Raw genomic sequence first — 23,745 nt, forward strand, 5'->3', positions numbered from 1 at the left:
ATTTTCTGCTCTCACTTTTCAGTATTAAGAGGGCTAGTCCTCTGAGTCAGAGGTAAAGAGAAAATATGTACTAATTACTGTGTTGAGAGCTTTCATTGTAGGATGGAACCAGTCATGTTTCCTGCAACTGTTCCTTCTGTGTATATTTTTCTTTTCACAACCAAATTTGTATGGCTTTTCTAGCGGCAGGAAAATTTAAACTGTTTCTTTTAAAATAAGTTTCTGAAGACACTTCAAAAAACAACACAGAACAGCTTTTTAACATTAACAAAAGTATCAACAGCTAAAATCAAAATGAGTAAAGCCTTTGAAATTTATTCTGGTTCCTGTTTGGCTTCCTGTTGTAGATCCAGTGTATGTTTCCTTGCACATAATCATCCAAGCAATGAATAATTTTTAACTTTATTTCTTTGCAGTTAGGAGCAGAAGGGCAACACCCAAATGACCATCATTGGTTACAGCACTACATACTGGAAGCGATGTTAGAAATACAATTTTATGCAGAAATGCTTCTTCCCTCTTTCCTCCCCGCCTTTCCCATGTAAAGAAGTGATAGGAGAAATTGAGGTGCGCTGTGATGTGGAAAGAGAAGAGGCCAAGGACCCTGGGCAATTTTAGCAGAGTGCAAAAGGCAAGAAAACAATTTCTCTTCTGTGGTTATCTGAGCTGTATGGCTGGTTTTACACAGAAACGTGTTTTGACGCCAGCACTGGAACTGTGACTGGTTTATTATTTTTAAATTGTCTCACAGCTGCATCTAGATATGGGTATGCTGGGCCATAGAATGTCCTTTGGCTGCAACAGGAACATTTTGCATGGCTCAGTAACAGTGTATGAGCCCTGCAGAGCAGCATTTCTTGAGTCACGGAGAAAGAAAAACAGTGCTTGGTTAGTGTCACAGGACTGAGGAATTCCACTTGGTATGGCATGGTTTGAATGATAATTTACGAAGCATGGAGATTTTTTGTTGTGCACCATTGTGACTGCCAGCTGGTGGGCTATTCTTGTTTTGTTTTATTGTACTTTTCATTATTTGGCTTTTTTTTTTTAAAATCTGTGTACACATTTCATATTGTGGATCTATTGTGTGCTCATTTTTTTATGACAAGAAATTTAAGCTTCCTAGAGCTGCCCAGTAATAACTGCAGCTATCATGTGTACACCTTTACATTAGATGAGAAACAGAAAGGCTGTAAGAATTCAGGATGATTAATTCCACCACAGCTTTTACATGCACACACTGTAACAGATCCCATTGCTGGATGCTCTCACGTCCACTATAATCTCACAGTACTTCCATATGCAAAGTTTGAAAAAGTTATTTTTGCCTTTTACATGCAAAAATAATTTTCACCTCTTCAGTGCTGCTACCACCACTGGCTCTCTGAGCTTACAGAACCTGAGAGATGAGGACTTGGCAGGTGGTGCTGGGATGAAGCTTTGCCCAGAGATTCCCATTCTCTAAAGCGATTAAGCCATCACTGCACAGTCCCACTAGCATCAGCAGCTATTATGCAGCAGCTGCATAATCAGGCATATATTGGAAGAGGTGGGGAAAGAAGGCCACATGTTTGTCCCCTGCAGTCCTGAATGGCAGAGGGTGACATAACTTGAGAAAAGCATGGTGTGTGTTTTGATGTGCAGCTGTTGGTTTGTGTTTCCTGACTGCTCAGTGAGCATGATGAGCTTGCCATGCTGGGAAAATGTGATGCTTGGTCACCCTTGCAGCTTGAGGCTGGGGCAGAGGGGCTGGAAAGCTGGGAAAGGCCCTGGGGGTGCTGGGGACAGCAGCTGGACAGGAGCCCAGCAGGGCAAGAGGCCAAAGGCACCTGGGCTGTGCCAGCCGTGGTGTGGCAGCAGGGCCAGGGCAGTGACTGTCCCTGTGCTGGGGCCACACCTCAGATCCTGGGGCAGCTCTGAGCATTTGCAAGGGAGACATTGAGGGGCTGGAGCAGCAGGAAGGGCTGAGGGAGCCGGGGCAGCTCAGCCTGGAGTAAAAAAGGCTCGTACGGGACCTCGTTGCTCTTTACTACTATCTGGAAAGAGGCTGAAAACAGGTGGAGGTCGTTTCTTCTACCAGATAACAAGTGATTAGGTAAGAGGAAATAGCCTCAATTGGCACCAGGGGAGGTTTAGCTTGGATATTAGGAGAAATTTCTTCACTGAAAGAGCTGTCAAGCACTAGCAGAGGCTACCCAGGGCAATGGTGAAGTTCCCATCCCTGGAGGGATTTCAAAGCTGTGTGGATGTGGCACTTGGGGACTTGGGTTGACAGTGCTGGTGGAATGGTTGGACTCTATGACCTTAAGGATCTTTTCCAGCCTAATGATTCTAAGAAGATTGATGTTGGTATGAATCTTCTGCAGCCTCACCCATTCCCCAGAAAAATCAGATTTTTGAAGAGCTGTTCTCTTAGGATCTTCAGTTTGGCCAGCTGTGCAAACCTAGCTTCCCATTCTTCCCACTGTTGCTTAAGCTCCACAGGCTCCCTTGCCAATCTTAAAATCAGAAGTAAGGGGTGTTCTGCTGCATCTCAAGACATTTCCTTGATCAACTGCCAACTTTAAAAGAAATGCACATTTGGAGGAGATGAGTCCCACTGGCAAATTTCATCTGGGTAAATGACTTCTATAAATTCATCTTCCAGCATAATGTCAAAAAAATTAATCAAGCCAGACTTCCAAGCAATTTCATCCATCTTAAGATAGATGGAATAAATAACCCCCTGGAAATGCTTCTTTCAATGTGTTAGTGATGATAACTAATAGATACAGGACTTTTGATGGCTAAATTGACTGAGTTTAATCCTGCTCTTTATCACCAGTAAAGATTTTTATAATTAGATCTTCTAGGTATTGGATATTTTTCTGTCTTTGTACAGTCCTGTACTATCTGAAATTTCCTTGCCATGAAGAATTTGCAGACCAAACTCAAATTGCCTTTTAATGTTCCTTTAGCCTTGAGCTTCTTAAACTCCTTAGTCTGACAAACTTTCTGGAAGTCAGGTAAGCTCTGCAGCTCTTCCTGAATGCTTTCCCACCTGTCACTAGGACTTTTCCTGCTGCAGGTCCTAGGGAAAGTGGTGTTTCACTCTAGCAATCTCTTACTACTCGTGAGACAACAGTTCCCTAACTGGTATCTCCTCTCCATGTGCTCCAGAATTCCGTTTGCTTGTTTAGGCATCCTACTGTATGGGAAACTGATGGTGGGGAGTTACCTGCTGTACCACTGTGTGTTTCAAATAGTTCTAGGATATTCTCTATCAGCAGTGCCTGCAGCAGAGCACTGGAGAGGGAGTTGTACTCTTACCCAACCCAGTACAAAATTTTACACGAATTAGACCAACGGCAACCTTGCCAAATGTTTTCATGGCCCTCAGTACCCAGACAAGTTTTCCCTTTCCTCTGTCCAATGGAAGCAGCAGGAGATGGCTGGCTCACCCAAGCACTGTGTGGACAAACACCACAACCTACTAAGGACTCACAGACTCCTACAGTAACAACAGCACCAATTCCAGCTACAGACAGTAGCCTCTGAGAAAGATAAAGCCAGACAATCCCCTAGCTCATTTTTACTATTTTTTTTAAACATTCCAGACCATGTTTGCACTTATTTAACTAGAATAAAGGGAAAAAAATTAACTGAGGCAGCTGTTGCCCTCACAGGTGGAATTTATTAGTGTAACGAACACTGGAAGATTTAGGGCTCAGAATGGGATGATGGGGATTATTCCTCACCATCCTAATGCTTAACAAGGTGGGTTTTTTCCTAGTATCTCACTTTTCCCTAACTCCTTCAAAACCTGCCCCCCGCATCCAAGTATGATTGCTGGACTGCTTCAGGTAGTTCTACTTTTGCTTTATGTATTGCCAAGGAAAAGACAGGAAGAGTCAACCTCTGAGGCTGAACCAATCTTCTTTTTTTTATTTATTTTTTTAATAGCATCCCAATTAGGGTAATATTTTTAACACACCCACAAAAACACATCCCCATTTTGTCTTCTTTTTGTTGTTCATGCAATCACTGGGGTTCTTTTTAATTGGGATGCCTATTTTTGTTATGCTCTGAGAGGTTTCAGTGAATATTAAAAAAATATTATGGAGTAACCTCTCAGTTCATCATGTAATTTTCTTTAAAATGTCTTAAAATGCAAATCAGGCAGGTGTTCTTCTGGCTGCTGTTGACTTCAGCAGCATGAGAAACATTTGGGAGGTTTTTGGTGAGTGAAAGGCTGATCTCTGGCTGCCCTCCAGTCACAATTTCTTCAGAACGTTTTTGGCGAAGCTGTGCTGGCGATGAGCAGGTAGCAGGTGCTGGGTTCTGCAGCTCCCTGTGACTCACCACTTTCCACAGACTGTGAATGCAACAGAAAATTACTCTGCCTCCCTCCTCTGCATGACTGACTAAAATCTGTATCACTAATCAACAAAGAATATAGTTAATGACTGTTTGATTAATTTACTGTAATTCCTGATGAAGCTCACTGCAGTTCCATGTGATAGCTGTGATTTCCAGCAGACAGAGACAGCCCGTGTGCCATGTGCTCAGCAGAACTCAGCTCAAGGATATGCTCAGCTTGATAGATCAGCTTGTTAATACACACAATTTCCCTAACTAGGATGACTCCTTTGTGCATAAACTCCTCCATGGTGTACCAGAGCACCACTTCTTCAGGAGGGAAAATTGTGGGTGGAGCTTGTTCCCTTCCAGATCGGAGCCCCACAGTTATTTTTCTGCTGTGAACCACTGTGTAAACACCTTTCCATCGCTGCCTTTAACATTTACTGTGAACAGTTCTGTGTCCCCAGTCATTCCACCTCTGAGATTCTGTGGAGCCTATGTAAAGGCTCCCCACTACCATAGAAACACTTCCTATTGGGAAGTGAGGTAGCTTAATTCCACATAACTACTTTTTACATGTCTTTTTTTACCTTCCTGTATATTATGATGGGTGCCATCATAATTCCAGCCAATAGTTCCAACCAATTACTCCTCTCCTGCTGCTCTGTGCAGGCTACAACATGTTGTGCTGATTAAACTAATTTCCAAGTTGTTTGAAGCAATGTGCCTCACTTGTTCTGTCTTGGGATCATGTTGTCACCTGATGTTGCACTAACATTAGCAGCGTTTCTAACTGTGTTCCAGTGACATGTCATATTCCTGCCATTTCATGTCTTAAGCTGGTTTTATCTCCTCAGTGTTGCTAATTTCCAAGAAACTTTCTATGTGGATTTCAAACTGTCCTCAGAGGTATGGCTTTTTTCTGCAGTGAATTGTAGAGTCTGTGCATATTTATTTGTGACAGTGTTGGTCATGTAACTTCCCCAAAACCTTTTAAGTTCCTGAAAATTGTTTGCTGATTGACATCAGCATACTCTCATGTCTCAATGAAGAGTAAAATGACGCAGATTTCAATGCTTCATGATCTGTTTTGCTTTTGAGACTTTTAACAGCCAAGCTATATCTGGTATCTTGCTAATAATGAAAAACTGTGTGTAATTTTTGGGCTATTCTTGAGTTGTTCAGTGAAAAATCATTATAAAACCAAGGCCATACACACACGTTTTAGCGCTTCTCTGATGAAATGACTACTGTGGTTGTTTTCATCATGATCTCATCAGGGGACAGGGACAATAAAAGTAATGATGTGGTAGATTCCTGACCTCAGCTTTCACTGAAAATAATTGTCTGACATTGACAATGATAACAATGATAACATTGTCTGACATTGTTATCATTAACAGTCCTGCCTTCAGCATTATCACATGTTTCTGATGATTTAATTAATGCCTGGTATCCCATAATATGCCATCATTTCACACAGAAATTTTAGCTTACTTAAAAAAATCTTCTGCTACCCCATCAAAGGATTATTTATGACACATGGCTTTTTGTTTAATAATAACTGAGAATAAGAAATAGGTCAGCATAGGATCTTCAGCTCTATTACCTGCTTGTTCCTTCTTGAGTTTAGGGAATTACTTGTTTTTCAGCATCCAAAATATATGTTGGGAGTTCATTTTCCAAGGTGAAAGCAATGGCATCTTAATTCAAAGATTCTTATTTTGATTTTTCTTCTTCCTTCTCACTTCTGTTAAAAGCACCAAGTCTACATAGATAGCTGTTCTACAGGTATTTTAAGTAGTTCTCTGGGGCATAAACTACTGAAGATGGGCAATATCTGGTCTATATTTTTTTTGATTTTTGAAAAATGCTTTCTTTCAGTTCCGAACTATGAATTACACTAAATCTCCTACTTAGAAATCCTGTTGCCACTTTGCATAAAGTAAGGATTGTCTGTTTAGATCATTAGCTCCAGCTCCTCAACACCTCCCCTTTTATTCTTTCTACCCCTGGAAATATCTTTGGCTAATGCTAAAGTTTCTCTCTCATACTTCAGAACTCAAGTGAGGACATTCTTTTATTTTTCTGTGCATATTTAAAATGTGTAAAACATTACTCAATTACTATTGAGCATCTGGCACCTAAGAGGATGCCGGGGTAGGACTTCTGTAACTACCAAAATATTTATAGAGTCTTTTAAAGTTTCTGTTGTGACAGAGGAGATGAAATTGGTTGATACAGTTTGGGATGTCAAACTCCTTCCTTGTGATGCTACAGTGTTGTGACATTAGCAGTGAAATTGTGGGCTTAATTGAAGTGTTCTGATTTCACATAAATTTTATGCTGCTATCTGCTACTTCAGTACGGTCATTCCATATCTGCATCATGGAGATGAGGTAATGATCTCACTGCAAACAATTCTGTTCTGAATAGATGAGAATATTTAAATATGGAAGATGTTCAGATCTGGTTTCCAGTAATTTTACTAGATTTCATTTCTCAGCAATTTTATTTCATTCAGCAATAGTACTCAGCCTTTTAACCACTCACTTTTGGCCTAATTACTATTTTCTCACAATTCATATTAAATTGCTTCAACTGTATAGTCTCTTTAAAAGGAAGATTTTCTTAAAGCTAATGAATGCAACAGTCCCAACTCAATGAAAAGGCTGAGAAACAGCTGAAATAGGGAATATCAATCAGCCCACAGGCCATGAATCTGAAGTTAAGAATGTAGAGAAATCAATACAGGGTGTATAATTTGCAGAGCCAAAGGAAAAGGAGAATATAGCATGAAATGAACAATGTGTACTACATATGTATCAACAAAAGATGCAGTTTGTGCATATATACACAAAGATTTAGATTGAACTGGACAAAAGCCTTGCATACTGGCTTAACTTCACATGCTAATAGTCAATTTCTAAACACAAAGAAGAAAGGAAGTGGGCACTCAGTAACTTGAATTATTTAAATGAAAATGATAGAACCAAAATCTCTCAATTTTTTGTATGTTGTATTGAGGCAAGCAAACAAGACTTGGAGCACTGCAGATTTTGAGGTGCTTTGTTCCAAGCCTGATGTATGTTTGTGGTGGTTTCCTGCCCTGATGTGCTGGTTTGTGCTGGGGTAGAGCTAATTTCTATTTTTACAGTTATGAAGTTCCCAGCAAGCAAGGTAAGAATATTTAGAAGGAAATACCTTCAGCAGTATCTGTTATTCTAACCCAATATATTCCAAAGGTATTGGAGGGCCACAGATAATGGTAGATGTAGCCTCACACACCTAATCTTTGTAACCAAACAGATTTTTCAGGTGATGTCAAGTCCCAGACAGCTCTTCCAAGAAAGTACAGTGTAAGTATTCAATTTTGTTTCTTTTCATCTTTTTTAAAAATACAAACTACTGGTGCTCTGACTTGCCATATTTAGTCTAACATAAAAGTCTAGGTCAGGGTTCTAAATAACAACTATGCTTGGCCCTATGATGCAAGATTCTGCATCTTTAAAACAGCATCTTTAAAACATCCTATTCCTGTTCAGTGAAATAATTCTGCAAATATAAAGTTGAGATATTATTTACTTAAAATGGAAGGAGGCAGCTTTTTTTCCCCTTGCTTACTGCAAATAACTTGTATCAAGAGCAGCCTCTGCATGAACTCCCCTGTCACCACAATGGCTCATGATTTTAGTGGACTGTGTGCACAGTGACCAACTGCAGCACCAGTATCCCATGACACAGGCAAGATTGTAGCTCTTACAAGTCACTGAAGGAAGCACTTCAGTGATAGTCGATATTTTGTTTCAAAATTTGGTATCAAAGCAAATTCTTTTACATGGTCTTTTTAGCCACTAGCAAATGTTTGGGTGGTTTTTGTTCAGTTGCTGTGGACATGCTCAGTTACCTGCTGGCTCCTAAACTCTGCCAGTATCTTTATAGGCTTTATTCTCTCTGCTGCTTTGGTAGTCATCTAAAGAGGTGTCAAGTAGAAGGTGAATAGCAGCAGGCTAGAAACTATTCTATTTGTTGTCCGAAAGACAAAGTGCCCCAGAGGAATTCACAGCACAAGCTGATTCCAGCCTTTAATAAGGGAAAGTAAAATAGACTTGCCTTTGCCTAATCCACTCCAGCTGTGTCAAGGAAATAACATGGGCTAACCCTGCTGGGCTGCTACCTTTCCTGATTCTAGACAAGCAGCAGGTTTCTGAAACTGAGAGTCATGGAGCACATGTGTGATCACAGACAGTGCCTCTGCCTACTGTTGTGCAGAAAGGCAAGGAACACAGAAGCAAATCTTGGACTTCAAGGCAGTATTTATTCCCTGTGATTTGCATCCTTGATGGAGGTGAGAAGTTTAACATCAGCAGAGCAAGGCTCAGGGATTAGGTCTCCCTCCCACATCCAGAACACAATACAGCCATGGAGGACATGGAGGAACTCTGCCAGGCTGCCCTGGTTCCTGTTTAGTCTGACCATTTTAATTACTGTTAATTAACAATATTCCCACAGTTGTGAGAACAGGTTGTTTCAGCAGTCAGGATTTTGATTCCCCAACTGGCAATATTTCATTTTATCACTTCCCTGGCTTTTACTTTGGTGAGAAGTAGAAATAATTTGCTTGCTGTGGTTCCATCTCCCGCTGTAAAAGCTTGCTCAGGTAACCAGACGGCAGGTTCTCCCTCAGGCCAGGGAGTGTGCAAGGGCCCAGCTCGTGACCTGCAGGAAGCACCCCGAGAGAAACCACCGCTGTGTGAGCTCAGTCACTGGCAGGCTGTGATGGTGCTGGGCTTGCAGAAGGTGCATCCACCGTGACCTTCAGCCCACACAGGCCTTGGACAGCCCTCAGATGCTTTTCATACTAAAGAAGAAATCAGCATTAGTTGGGCTGCAAAATCCACACACTACAGGATGAAGCAACATTAGTCCAAATGGGGTTGGATGCTCCTGAGATTAATGATTTTCTTTCCTATCCTCACATGACACTGCAAGAGTAGCCAGCAGCTTGCCTAATGGATTCCAGACCTCTTTATTTATAATAATATTATGGCTATACATGGTTCTCTTTGTCTCAAGTAAACAACAAAGTGACCCACAGTGACAAAATGTTTAAACATCATAGGGATGGTTCTACCCGCTTTATACTATTGCCTGCTTGATTTTTCCTTCTGACATACCCAATTCACTGCCAATTCATAGCACTTAAACCAGGCAAGGAAAGAAATGCTGAAATAAAATCCAGTTACATAATTTTTCTAATCCAGGAAAATCTAAAAACTGCTTTACAAACTACAGGTTAATCCTGACATCCTTCTTGTGGCAACTTGCCCATTCTCTGCAGTACTCAAGGGATTTGCAAGAATCACTTTCTTATTTTCATCATGTAGTATCTTCTAGAATGGGCATATTTTTAGCTGTGCTCAGATGAATGTAGTACAGGAAGTTAACTTCAACAACATCTGTCATCATAAAAATTTGAAAACTGGTTTGGAAAATATTTTTAACAGTATTTAAGTTTTTTATGCCTAGGGGTATATTCATACCTGTCAGGATTAGAAGATCTATTCTGCATTTTCAGAATGCTCATCTGTACACAGGAACCATTCTTATGGTATGATATCATGTGTATATATATATATATACACACACACATACACACACACACATATACCTAGTGTGTTTGTGAGGTGCTAAAGAAAAATGTTTATTTTCCCTACAGATAGAAAAGCTGGGATAAATTTGGGACACATTAAAATGGCAACATAAACAAGTTGATTTTTTTAGACTGGAAATCTGGTGTATTACCAAAGCAGGTGTCATAATCTAGAATAATGGAAATTCAGGTAGAAAATTTAAAACCGGTCTTTTAGTAGACTCAGTAGTTTTGAAAATGGGGGTGGAAATTATAAATTCCATTAGTGTTCACTTCTTCACTGGTAGTATGGTTACATTTTGAGAAGACAGTACTGAGGTCATTCATCAAATATAGACTGCAGCAGAAAATTAGACTCTGAAACTAAGCTTAATTTCTGTAGGGCAAAATTATCATATTTTCATCTATATAACCTGCAGATTATCTAACAGAGAAATAAATAGCCAGGCAACCCACTCTCCACTGTTTTAGCAATTGCTGTAGTACACAAATCTGTCATTTTCTGAGGGAGCTGTTTACTCAAAATCCTCTTTTGCATGCTAAACATCTTGCCTGTAATCACCAGTGCCTATTGCTATTTTTTCTGTATCCAACACAGACTGAAGCATCTGTGCTCTTGGTCCATGGGCTCAGAGTTCAGAAAGTTGCAGGTTACAAGAATGAAAATATGGAAGCTCATGTAGTGTTTTACATGCTGAAATACAGGGGATAAATAGGGGTTTGATAGGGAAGCCTCTATTTCTTCCACTGAACAAGGGAAGGACCAGGGGGGAAAAAGGGAACAATTTCAAGGGAGCTGAGGGGAGCACAAACAGCTCACTGGGGAAGAAGTGAGGGTTACTGGAGTGATGTATGAATGCTCATCTCCAGCCAACACAGGACAAGGAGCATATGTGATGTGCTCACCTGATCCTAACATACATTGCCCTCTTAATGCTTTGGGAAATGCAAAGAAACAGAACAACATGAGTCAGTTGTGACAGGTGGCCAGGAATCAAGCCTTCAAAAAAATTGAATGGTTTCAATTTATAATGTTAGAGCAGACTAAAGCGGTATATAAATTTAGAGATGCAGTCATTTTTGTACATGTACACATGCATATTAAGCCAGGATACCATAACTGTACTACAAATATAGTTCTTAACATACATGGCGATTTTAACTGGAGACTGGGAAATCAATGTGCAAAAAAGCTGGAAGAATTAGGGGAAAGAAAAAGGAAAGAGGAAGTGAAAAGAAGTATGTTCACAACAAAGCACAAGAAATTCGCTCTCTTAAGTAGCAGCCTCAGATTCTTCTGCTTGAGCAAGCCCTGCTGGAATGGTGCTTAAGTCTGATCGGCACTGGATACATCCAACACTGGCTCCAGTGCCAAGCAACCTCCTGTATCACTGAATTAACCATCACTTATTTCCCTATTGCAAGAAACCTTCAGCTCTATTTGCTCTAGATTTATACTTAAGATTAAGGAGCAAATGATGAAATTCAAGGACCATCACTGTTATCATCCAATCTGCAACAATACCTGAAGGTTTCAGACTGACATCAGTGCTGAGGTTTCATGTGCTCCACAGCCCAGGAGCTGCTGTCATCTTTTTCACCCTGCACATTCTTAGATCACTTTATTTTGTAAAAAGTCAACACTCAGCCTTCTGGAACTCCTCTAAAATACACTGCTGACTTGGTAGTCTCTCTGCATCCCTCCAAATCCTAATGCTTTCTTGCCAAGAAAAAAAGTCCCTGTCTTTCTTGACACCTTTTTCAGAAAAGTGTTTTACTGTGCTCTCTCCCTTTGCTTTTATTTTCTTTGCAAAGCCAGTCCAATATGACAAGATTTGACATAATTTTGTCCCATGTGTTTAATTTTTTTCTATTTATACTGCAAGTTCTGCTTGCTCCCATAGATCTGTCTCCCTTTTAGTCTGAGGGGGTTTTTTGGAGGTTTTGTCTTGGTTTCATAGCATTTAACCTTATGGTAGCCTACTCATGTCACTCTGTCAAATGAGATCAAGCAAAGCTTTTTTGGCTGTGCATATAAAAAACTAACCTGGTTTTTATGTTGTTTCTGTGTCTCATGCCACAAATAGAGGATTTTTGACATCTCACATTGAAGCTATCCATACAGTCTTTTAAAACCAGAGCAATAGGTATACATAGCAATTAGTCTTTGAGACCAGATTAAAACTACTTTTACAATGGTTGATGCAGATTTGTAGTTTATTTGCATGACACAGTAGTAAAACTTTTCAGCACTGAAAGATGGCAGCACCTGTTTCTCCAAGAAGAAAATTAAAAGATGACTTAATATATTCCAGAGTAAGACATTACTCCTAAGCAGTAATTTGATAAGAAAGGTCATGATATAAATAATTATGTGCTAGAAATGGTCCTGTTCAGCCTGAATTCATGGGCACTTCCAAATATAGGTGATTGTTCACACTCCAAAACAACAAAATAACATATCTCAGTATGGCTTAGCTTACTTACCAGGCAGATGTACTCTGAAAAGACACCAGGGGTGGGCTTAAAGCATCTCCTTTTAAAGTGTGTACTGTCTGTGATGTTCGAGGCTGGGGCTGAGTTTGAGGCTGTGTCTCTGGCTGAGGCTGTGTTTGTCTTGGGTCCTGAGCAGGGTTAATCCATCGGCTCTGTCCCTGTGTCATCCACTTTCCCTGGATTCCCCAGCGAGCCAGGTAGAATTTGCAAATATCATAGTTCATTGAAGAGTAATATAAAAGGTCCAGTATCAGTAAGATCACCACAAAAAAGCCATAGATCCACACTCCTAACAGTGCACTGTAGTTGCTGTAAAAGGAAGAAAAGGCATGACAAAGGAAGGTATCAGTAGTGGTCACTGTGTACTTCATCAAGGTTGTTTGTTTCATTAATTTTATGTAGATGGCTGAAACAAAATATTGTTCCAAAGCACGTCTCTTTAAAAATGAGCTATTTCTTTCAATATGAATACTGCTATAGGCATGATTTTATAAACTAAGGCCACCACTCTTACTAAAATTTTTGTCCTTCTCATCTCTGCATAGGCTTTCCAGAGCAGCTGCTACTGACCTCTTAATATGGCTGGCAATAAATTTTAGGAAGGAAGAACATTGGCAAAATCATGTTAGACAATGCACTTCACAGGTAATGTGTATATAAAGATAGATAAAGGACACAGAACTTATATGGTGCAAAGAGCTGTAAAGCTGTGACAGATAACTAAAGATAATAAAAGAAAGGGGAAAAAAACAGGAGGAAAAAGTGTGAGGGGTCAAAAATTTTGAGATCAAAAAGGGGAAGAAGTGCTAATGCCCTGCTGGAGATGAAGTATTATTAAAAGAAAAATGACTGTCAGGTGTAAATGCAGTTTGGATTGGAAACTGTGTGAGTAGGGAGGATGAGATCAGAACTGAGATGGAAAGAAATGTATAAAAATGAGACTGTTAGATAGAAAGAAAAAAAAAAGGCTGATCTAGACCCATGGGCTAATGTGGCAGTAGATGTGTTGGAGACTGTAAAACCAAGAGGAAGCTGAGGGATGTTAGTAAAAAAATATCATTAGGAAGGCAGTCTCAGAAAAAAATTATATCCAAGTCATAAGTGGGCAACCCACATCTGCATGGAGCTAAACTCAAAACTGAACACACACTCAACCACTCTCTCCTTTCACAGCCAGTCAGAGAAACTTGGAAGAAATCATATTTTATCAGGACATTGATCAAAATGGAAGCGCTGCAAGAAGAAAAAAAGGATGAGAAGACATCATACATGCAAGCCAGAAGGATATTTTGATATTTTAAAAACATGTCTCCCAGCCTTTCTGGATCAAAAGATTTCAAGTCTCTGCTTTTAACTTTCATTTCTATTTAAACTATTGTATGAGTCTTTCATTTTATACTTTTAAAAAATCAGGATTTGCAACAAGAAATCAGAATTTTACTTTCTGTGTCACTGTCTGTCAGCACTTCAAGAGACTGATTTGTCCCTTCAGGGAATGATTTTTCCATTACACAGCTATAATGCCTTTAGATTAAATAAGGTTCCATTTCAAATAACTAAGTAACAAGAGGAAGGTCCAAGCTGTTAATGGCTCACTTCTGGTAGAACTTCAGGACTATACAAGCCTAGAATTAAAATTTTAAAAAAGAAAGAAATCAGAAAATTTCCAGGAGGATTGAAAGTAGGTAAAATTTAATGTTCTTAAAACCCTTAATTGCACAGTTTTTCCCTCTGCTAAGGACTTACATATGCAAGCCTAGCTTCACACAACAGAGGGTAGACCTTAGTAATGCACTAAAATCAGCAGTTCAGGCCCTTGAAGGTAGAACAAGATCTGGTTAATCCAGGCTTCTCAGCAGTGCTGTTCTTGTACTTATAAAACTACTCTTACAGTAGTTTTAGCTCTATTGGGGGTAAATTCTTCTGCTTTCCATTAATATAAATAAAAGGCAAGCAAAGGCTGGAGAAGTCAGCAAGAGATGCACTTGGACAAATCTCATTATTGCTCATCATTAATACAAACAGGATCCATTTTGTATACAGGTGAGCTGTATTTAACCCACACTAAGGAAACATATTTGTTTTGGCAAAAATGTGAGAGGCAAAAACATATAGTTATATATATAGTTAACTCAAAGAATTTGTTTGTATTTTAGGTATTTAATTTCATCTACCAAAATTTTGATTAGTGAAAATTAGAGCTATTTTGAGTGTTTCAATTTAAAGCAGCACTTTATCAATCATGCCAATATATAAATTATTCATCTGCTCCTCCTAAAAAACATCTATTTCTCACAAGTACAATAAATGAAAGGCTGCTTTATATTAATTAACAGACAATGGGACCACAGCACTATCAAAAGGGCCTTGTGAAAAATCACAAGCAAAAAAAGTAAGCAGTATGTTTAGTACACAGAAGGATATTCCATACGTTATCTTCTATTTCTCCAACTATTAAGGTGGTAGAAAATGTTAATTTTTCCTGATGGCTACTACTTAAAATTATAACTACCCTGCAAATCAAGAAGATGTCCTCATTAGAAAATAAACAATCTTAGTTACACAGAATAACTGTAAGGCCAGAAACACAGAAAAGAACCTGGAATCCAAAAACTTCTAGGACTTACTCTCATTTCACTGACCTGAATGATTTAACTGTCAAAGTTTATTATTGCAATCTGGTTTTCCTGATCTTTTGGGCAGAAGTTAATTTTTTTCCTAAAACTAAAGTGTGAACATATTCCAAATTTGCTGAGTTTTGAATTATAGGGTTTGTTCAATTACACGCTGTATCATGTTGCATCCATCTCATTCATTCACTCTTTGAGACAGGTAACAAGCTGGTTATGACTAGCCTATATCTTTTTAGTAGATTTTCTTGGGTTTTATGTACAGCAGCCCATACATAAAAAAATAACTCATTTAAAAATTCAGATTTGAAAGAAATAACAAATCTAAAAAATTGTGGGCTGAATTCTACAGTTGCAGAGTTTAAATGTGGGCAGATGGTCACAGAAATGCTTCCTTCCCCTGTTCTACTTAAAAGGGGCTGTTCCTTTGAGTAGTAAAAATAAGGGTTGTCCCTAGGATATGCAAGATTACATCCTCGGTACTGAGGAAACCAGTGCGGTTTTTCCATCTACACTTTAAATGAGATTTTTTCCCCACTCTTTTTCTTTTATAATTATCTGCAGGACTTTGTCCAATCGTGAATTTTCCTAAGGAATCTCTTGCTACTGTACCTGAGAGATCTTCCCTGCCAAATTACATACTTTTGCAACAGTTGGTAGTCAGATTGATTTATTTTTTTTAATTTTTTTTAATTTTTTTTTTCTTTCTTGTCAATATGACTCTCTGAGTGCTATTTAAGCAAACACCATTTCTGCAGGGGACATTCAGTACCTGCAGAAAGAAGATGCTATTCTGTTCCCACACTGCTTTGGGGTGCCAGTGTTGGAATGAGGTGTTCAAAAGCCATTCCACTCTGAAAAACTGGACTCAGAGATAATGAAAAACACGGACACACTACAGACTGCCAGAACATTGCTCCAGTATCAGATTAAGGACCCCTGTCACAGCAGTACTACTGATAATCCACCAAAATATGCACAACAGAAAACTTGACTATGAAAACTAGACAAACTAGACTCAAGTGGATACTATTTTTATGAATAGTTAAACAATTTCTTAGAGGTTCTAAGGGAAAATACTTCGGATTACAGAGCTTTTCCTGTCTGTTAGTCAGCATTTGTGTATCTATATTTAATACTAAATGAATTATTCACATTCAAAAATATTAGAGACTGATTAATCTGCATGGTTGCAAAGATATAATACTCCCAATATTTTGCTCTTATAAAAACATAAAAATATTGTGCTACAGTAATGGAAAAATGTAAATAAATATGACTATAGTTGCATTGTGGGACTGGTGAAGACAAATGTGCCTTTTGAGCTGCACCATATCAAAGTAGTCACAAGTCACTTAATTAACTTTTTCCCTCAACTGTACTATAAAAAAAAATAACTTTGTTTTGGTGATCACAAGAATGGCTAAGGGGAAAAATAAACCAAATAATAATATTGAAATAAACCAAGCAATAATATTGAATCACTCTTCCCTGAAAACTATAATCCATTTTTTTTCAGTTCATTGCTATTCCCATATCTTAAATTATTCTCCTCTGACACAGTACAATAGGTTCCATCAGACTTTTTTTCAGTGGTGTGTGAAATTAGATCTAAACAAAGAGCTGACTGTCACTGTAAACTGAAGCCTGGATGCATTAGAATCCAAATTATCATGAATGATAAATAAAGTCAGAGCATTAAGAAAGAACCTTTTCGCAATGTTTTTAATGTAGGCACGTAGGGTTCACTTCTTTCTGCTCCTTCCAAAAATACCAGGAATTCTTCTACCAATGTCACCTTTTCAGGGTGAGGAGATCCGTCTCCTGTCTCATTCCATGGGTGTAGTTTTATGTAGGAAGCAGCAATTCAGCTCACTTTCCTGGTCCTGACAGATTTATCAGAAGTGATGTTTGAGGAACAAGGTTCTATTCCTGCACTTCTCTACGCTACACCTCCAGAGGCTTTTTACCGTATCCAGTATGTCACATACGTACATATGTCACATACCTTTGCAAAAGTTCACACACAGCTGATGTCCCTAGGAAATCCTGGACTGGATAGTAAATGGTCTGCAGCTGGTTCTCAACCACAAATCCTACCAACAAAAACTACATAGGGACCTCTTTCTCCATCACAATTGAATAAGGTGACTTTTAAAAAATAGCTCTACATGAAAAATAATGTAATAGCTTTTGCTCTAAATATTTTAATCAAAATGAATGCTGCACTTCACAGAATATCAAACTCCTTTTTTTTTTTTCCAAACTGCTCACACACACAACAGTCCAGTGATATGAAGATCCCTGGGTTTATTTCTCTGGGGGTGTGTGCGCATGTGCAGATGTGAGCGGGCAAACAATGCTGGAGGCAGAGAAACACTCTGTTGTCCTGGCACATCTTTTGCAATCAGCCTGGACCTGTTCGTCTGCCTTGGAAAGGGGCTGGTTGCCCTCTACATTGGTTGCTTGTGAAAGGAAGGGCAGAAGAGCCTTACCTGAATAAGCTCTGGCCATGACTAGACAGAGTAGCTGCTGAGACACTGGGAAAAGCCTGAAGCATTGGCTTTGTGTTTGCCTGAACTGCCTTTGATGGTAACATCCCGACCTCTGAGAGACAAGATGGTAGGGCCAGTGCAGGGTTTACAGAACAGCAGGGCAAGAAATAAAACAAATTTGCTGTGTGCAGGACAAAGACCTGGAAAAGCGGGGGTGCAACATCCTCACAAGCCCTTCCTGAGGCTCATTTTGTCCCTTTAAGTGTGCAGCAGATTCTGGCTTTGTCTGTGACTACCTGCAGAGCCCTTCTGTTCTGGGAGTCCTGTGAGGATCTCTGACATCCAGGACTGCTGAGGGAGCAGGGCCACCCCAGTACACAAAGGGGCAGCACACCCTGGATTTTTAGCATGTGTAGAGCACACATTGTATGGGACCACTAGGGCTATAAACTCTACTATCAGCTCCAGGTTACCTGGAACTATTTATGTTGCCAGATTTGGAGAGCCCCAGGTGAAAGTTGCTGGATTGTCTGGGCTGCACAAAAGCTGGAGAAAATGGATGGTCTTTAATGGGCTTGGTACTACAGTATCTTCCCAGTGTTCTGTGTGATCTGTTCCCATGATCCCATATGCACTACAAAGCCAAGGCAAGGAAATTCCTCCTGAAAGACCTAACTGCACATAAAGTAACACCCCAGTATAGATCCACATTGATTTAAAGATACCTTATATGGGTAGAGTATGTTTTTGTCTGTCTTTGAAGGTGATTGATACTTTAACAACCAGTGAATTTAGAGAATGCAACTTCTACATATATGCAAGACTGAAATTTCTCTGGGCAGGTCTGTGTGAGGTCCTGTGTGAGGAGTGGTTGTTAAGGAAGGCAGTGCTTTGCTGATTCCATGAGCTGAGCACAGCTGCACACAATGAGTTAGAGCAGCCAGCATTAGTATTCCAGCACCATCATCTCCTAACAGCCCTGCTCCTGCTCCCATAGGGATGAATACAACATACCAATTGACTGGCACCACAGAAAACACCAAAATCCTGCTGTAAACAGAAATCCATACACTGTGATTCCACCTGTCTTTAATCTGCCCCTTCCTTGTCCTGGAGGGGCTGAATACTAGGATAAAATGGCAAGGAAAGCAAACTGATCAGAATTTGATCTTGGGGATTACACCAAGGGATATCACAGCAGATTAGTGTGGCCAGAATGTCAATACTAAATAGGAAACTGACCACAAGGGAAGATTTTGTTCCTGTAAATAGGTATTCAGTAACAAAGATCTACTTGCTACTTCCTACTTCTTCATAAATAAAAAACTTACTGACATTTATTTTGGGGGACAGCCCTCAGCAGAACATGGAAGTATCCCAGGTAACAGGCAAAGAGACCACACAATGTTGGTATAAAAGTAAATACATTCTGTTCCCCAAGGCTAGTGATTTGTTACAAGAGATTAAGATTCAAAAACATTAGGGGTTCCAGACTATTTGCATTGATACAGAAAATGTCAGCTCACTCCCTCTCTCACCTATGAACAGCTTTGGGGTTTATTTTTACTGATGCACATTTAAAAATAGTTTGGATCAAATGAGGGTCAGGGAAAAGACTTTTCTAACTTTTATATGAAACTTCTACTCTCCTTGAAATGTTTACAGCCCACGTCAAAGCAAAGAAAGCAAAACTGAAATATTCTTTCTTTTAGGATCTCTACAACAACAAAAAACCCTTTAGTAATTATTTTCTGTATTTATATGCAATTATTCTAATTGTTTCCATCATTAAGTGCACCTCAGACTCTGCTATCAGACCAGGAACAGTTTGGTGAAGAGTACTTTAAAATTTGTTTACTTACTTATGCATATATCCATCTGCATTCCCTGTTAAGTTCATCTGCATAACAGTCTGAAATTCTGTCTCATTGCAGCAATATTTAAACACTGTGTTGTTATGGTGACAGCAAAAGATGTAAGATTTATTGTCAGAAAGACGGGGGCAGTGAAAACCAAAGTGGTAGCGACCTTTGTAGTCCGTGTATGGCTCGCAGACCCGAAAATGTGCAGACAACACTGGAAAACAAAAACAACATTGGCTTTGTCAGTCATTTCTGTCGCTTTTATGTTATCAACTCTCATTTTTCAAGACTACACAATTGCTGGTTGATTTCTGAAAAACACGAGTAGTTCAGAACTTTCAATGTTTTAACATTTAGTACTTAAAGGTAAGAATGTTCAGACTTATGTCGTATTTTGAGTTCTGTTGCTTCTGTGTTTCTGATTACTGTTGTTTGTTTTAAGGGAAGGGAAGAAATGCCCTCCACCTTAAGAGTCACAAAAGTATTTAGGGAAATGTTTTCATACCCCTGTTCTAAATGTAGGGATATCCACAACACACAACAATGTTCATGTTTGATTCTCCTGGGACAATTTAATAAAAACAAAACATCTATGTATAAACTGCAATAAAAATTTGATGATACTTGGTTTACTGTTCCTGATTTCTTCTCTAAAGATCAATCTTTGATAAGGAATACTCTATCAAACAGTCATTACAAACAGTATAACAAATCTGAACAACTGTGGACTTGCAAATAGACAGAACTAATAAAACACAGGTGCTCCTGGGAGTTCTTACATTTCTTCTTTAACAAGTTCTCAAGGAAAGTGTTTATTACAGCTCTGAGAACATTTTTCTTTTTTAAAGTCATGTGCCACACCATCACTTTTACTGGGGGAAAAAAACAGCTTTCCATAGATACTCTTTCATCATCTTAGTTTCCCTAAGCTTTTCAATTGTGCAGAGGGGCAGGAGAGAGGCCCCTTCCAAAATGGTCATAAGCAACCATATGCAGCTTCCTGAAAGACTTTTAGGAGTCAGTATTTGGTTTCACACTCACAATTTGTGTTACAGTAGGCCTTACAGCATCATTTAGGAGTACACATACCCCACAGACACCCCAAAGGGCTTAAGCTGTGAGGAAAGTGAAATGTGGAAGCTGAGTCTGAATCCTCTTAGCAGTGAAATGCTTTTCCTTTGGAGAACTGAGAGTCAGCAATGCTGTGGGCAGCTGCTTCTCATAAGGTTACACCAATTAATAAATGATACATTCACTTTGGACTGACAGAATTAACACTTGTAATTTGGTGCCCAAATTTTCTGTCAGTTTACCAGTACAAGAGTTTACACATAATGGCTTGCATGGATTTAGCTGAACTGCACTGTACCCCTCTGCACAGAGCACCTGTTCATGTGCAATTGCATCTGTGCACCTTATCTGTCTAATCATCTTTTTTTTTTCTACTTTACTTTAAAAAAAAAAAAAAGCCTATTCCTAACACTTTTTTTTGTCAATTTTATAAATACATTAATTTCAAGACAACATTTAAGGATTGTGACAGTGGAGATCACTTCATTTGTGTGTAGAGAGTGGGAGCCAAGAACAGAGTACTACACTGACAACAAGGTAATCTTGTACTGCAGCCTGAGTCAAGAAAGCTCACTCTAAATATTTATGTGTGAATGTAAATATACCTGGCATCATTACTGGCATAAAAGAAGAAATAATTTTTGTAGATTAATTCAGTCAAGAACTGAAAGTGCTGAAGAAAGCCATTTCTAAAGGAACACAGATATTGAGATAACGAATTACCTACCTGTTCTTGCCCTACCTGGGAAAAAAACATGTGTTCCAAATGTGAGAATACTATCATCAGTAAAGAAACTTTCTTTAGACTTAGGTGTTCAACACACTCTGCAACTCTTGTAACAAATCTGCATGTTCAAATTCTGTCACAAAATCCACGCAGCATGGAATGAGTTTGTTTGAACAAGTAATTTGCTGCATCCCTCACTAATTAACACAGCAATAATAAAAGTGTGTCAGGGCAGATTATGATGTCAAAAACCTCAATGTTTGCAGCTGGAAGGGACCTCTGGAGGCCATCTCATGCAAATCCTCTGCTTGGAGAGGGCCACCTGTTTCCCAGAACCATGTCCAAATGGCTTTTGAGTATCTCCAAGGATGGAGACTCCATATCCTCCACAAGCAACCTGTGGTAGTGCTCAGTCCCCCTCACAGTGAAAAAGCACTTCTTGACATTTGGAAGGAGCCCTCTAGGTTGCAGTTTGTGCCAATAGCCTCTGGTCCTGTCACTGCCACTCAGGTTAAGCCTGCTTGTCACTGCCAAGTGTTTTGTTTAACTGCACATGTGGAAGTGTTCCCTGATCCCTACATAGGTCCTTTGCACATTTTAAAATTAAAACAATCCTCAAAGTTCTCTGAGAATGAAAACTGAGAAAAAAATTATTACAGAAGGAAGGGAAAATTAAGATAAACTCAGCTCCTAGGAGGATGAATGTCTGCAATAAAACAGTCCTAAGCAAATCCTTAAATAGCAAAATGTGTGGGTGATTAAATAAATGCATGATGTGATGATTGAATCCCATTCTGAACTTGGCAGTCAGTGTGTGGTGGGTTACCCCTGCTGGGCAGCTGAACACCACACAGCTGCTTGCTTGCTTCCCCCTCCCAGTGGGATGGGCCAGGGAATCAGAAGGGCAAAGAGAAAATTCATTGGTTAAAATACACACTGTATAATAAATAAGAAAAAAAACCACAACACCAAAAACAAAAAACAAAGCACAAGTGATGCTAAAGCAATCACTCACTACCAGCAGACTGATGTCCAGCCAGACCCTGAGAAATTTTTGGATAAATTCCCACCCCACTTTTACTGCTGAGCATCCATCCCATGGCATGGAAACCACCTTGGCCAGCGTGAGTCAGCAGTGCCAGCCTGTCACCAGCCACAACAGTGCTGTGACACCAGCACTGCTTTGGTCACCCACCTAAAACACAGCCTTGACCCCATCCCAGACAGACCTAACACACCTTCTCCATTTACTGTAATCTGTGTAATTTCACTTGCTGTTTTTGCTTCACTGTGGATCAGAGAGCAAATAAACAAAGTGGAAGTTATTTTCTTCCAAGTATCATTTTTTTGTGAAAATAACTTTGCTTAAATCCCCAGGTTTAAAGGACCTTATTTCTATAGAAATACTTTAGATAAAAGTATTGTACCTGTAAAGGCCTTCTCAGTTACAAAGGTGCAGCTGTGTCTGAAGTGGAGCTGCAAGTGCAAATTCTCACAGTTTTTGAAAACAGTTATTGAACAGTTGATGCAGATGATCCTCTCTCCATTCCAACTGACTTCAAGAGAATAGTCTGTCATGCTTCTTCATCACAAAAAAAAAAAGTATTACCTACTTTACCTTAAAAACTACACAGCCAGCAAACATCAAACTGTTACTTCTCTATCTGGTCACAGCTAGAGATCCACCTAATGTACATTTTTAATTTAGATAGAAAATTTTTAAAGCCCCAAGACCCTCTGAATGGCTGGTGTTTATTAAGCTTTCCATATGGAACCACAGAAATATTCATATGTATACATTTTACCACATGTTAACTTGCTGTGTGGATGTTCATTTCCTACTTCAAAGAAAAAATGCTGTAATGTGCAAATAATCTGACAATTTTTGCTTGTTAATATAAACTTTGCTGTCAGCACTGATTTTACAAGTGTGTTTCAATCCTTTAAATGAGTAAGCATCAACATTTGCAAAACCAATCTAAGAGTTAGTGGTCAGAAAGTCATTCTTCCAGCATGAATGCACAGTGCTCCTCCCGTTATTATGCATTCCTTGTGAGCCCAGTAAAACCAGTAAGCTAAAATGTCACTGTGATGAAATAAATCATCACAATAGTCACTAGCACTGAAATAAAATACCTCAAGTTTCAGTATTCTCAACCCAGAAACTGACTACTAAGATTGTTAATCTTAGTATACCAAAGACTTGGAAGTTAAGCAAGATCTTACAGATGGAAGCCTGTATATCTAGGTCACTCAAAGGGAGCCTTGCCATTAGATTTTCATTTCAGCTCAGGTTAAAAATGAGGTTCATATCATTCCAGTGAGAGTAGCATCCTTCCCCCTCCCCCCCATCATTCACTGCATAAAGCCAATAGTTTTTCTTTATGGAAACTTATCTGTTTCGGACAAAAAAGTAAATAAATACATTGTCTGGCTGAAAAATAATAATAAATTTCCTCCTGTAAAATGT

At 39.2% G+C, this 23,745-nt stretch overlaps 1 protein-coding gene across 4 annotated transcripts in view; it reads right to left on the bottom strand.

Annotated features, from left to right (window-relative positions):
- The window catches only part of SHISAL1 (shisa like 1), a 90,736-nt gene that overhangs the window by 20,492 nt on the left and 46,499 nt on the right, over positions 1–23,745 (bottom strand). For 2 of the 4 annotated variants that reach the window (XM_088055830.1, XM_088055829.1), the window contains exons 3-5: positions 19,478–19,691; positions 12,482–12,799; positions 8,696–9,202 (exon numbers count right to left, since the gene is read on the bottom strand). In XM_088055830.1, coding sequence (XP_087911956.1) covers positions 9,187–9,202; positions 12,482–12,799; positions 19,478–19,691 — 548 coding nt within the window. In that variant the 3' untranslated portion in view covers positions 8,696–9,186. Of the gene's footprint in view, positions 1–8,695; positions 9,203–12,481; positions 12,800–19,477; positions 19,692–22,702; positions 22,858–23,745 lie in introns of those variants that run through there. The other 2 variants (XM_088055827.1, XM_088055828.1) reach the window with 2 other exon arrangements.

Source organism: Pseudopodoces humilis, chromosome 5, assembly GCF_049639895.1.
Source record: "Pseudopodoces humilis isolate 2021_Gansu_Grassland_sample_001 chromosome 5, ASM4963989v1, whole genome shotgun sequence".
Taxonomy (NCBI): domain Eukaryota; kingdom Metazoa; phylum Chordata; class Aves; order Passeriformes; family Paridae; genus Pseudopodoces; species Pseudopodoces humilis.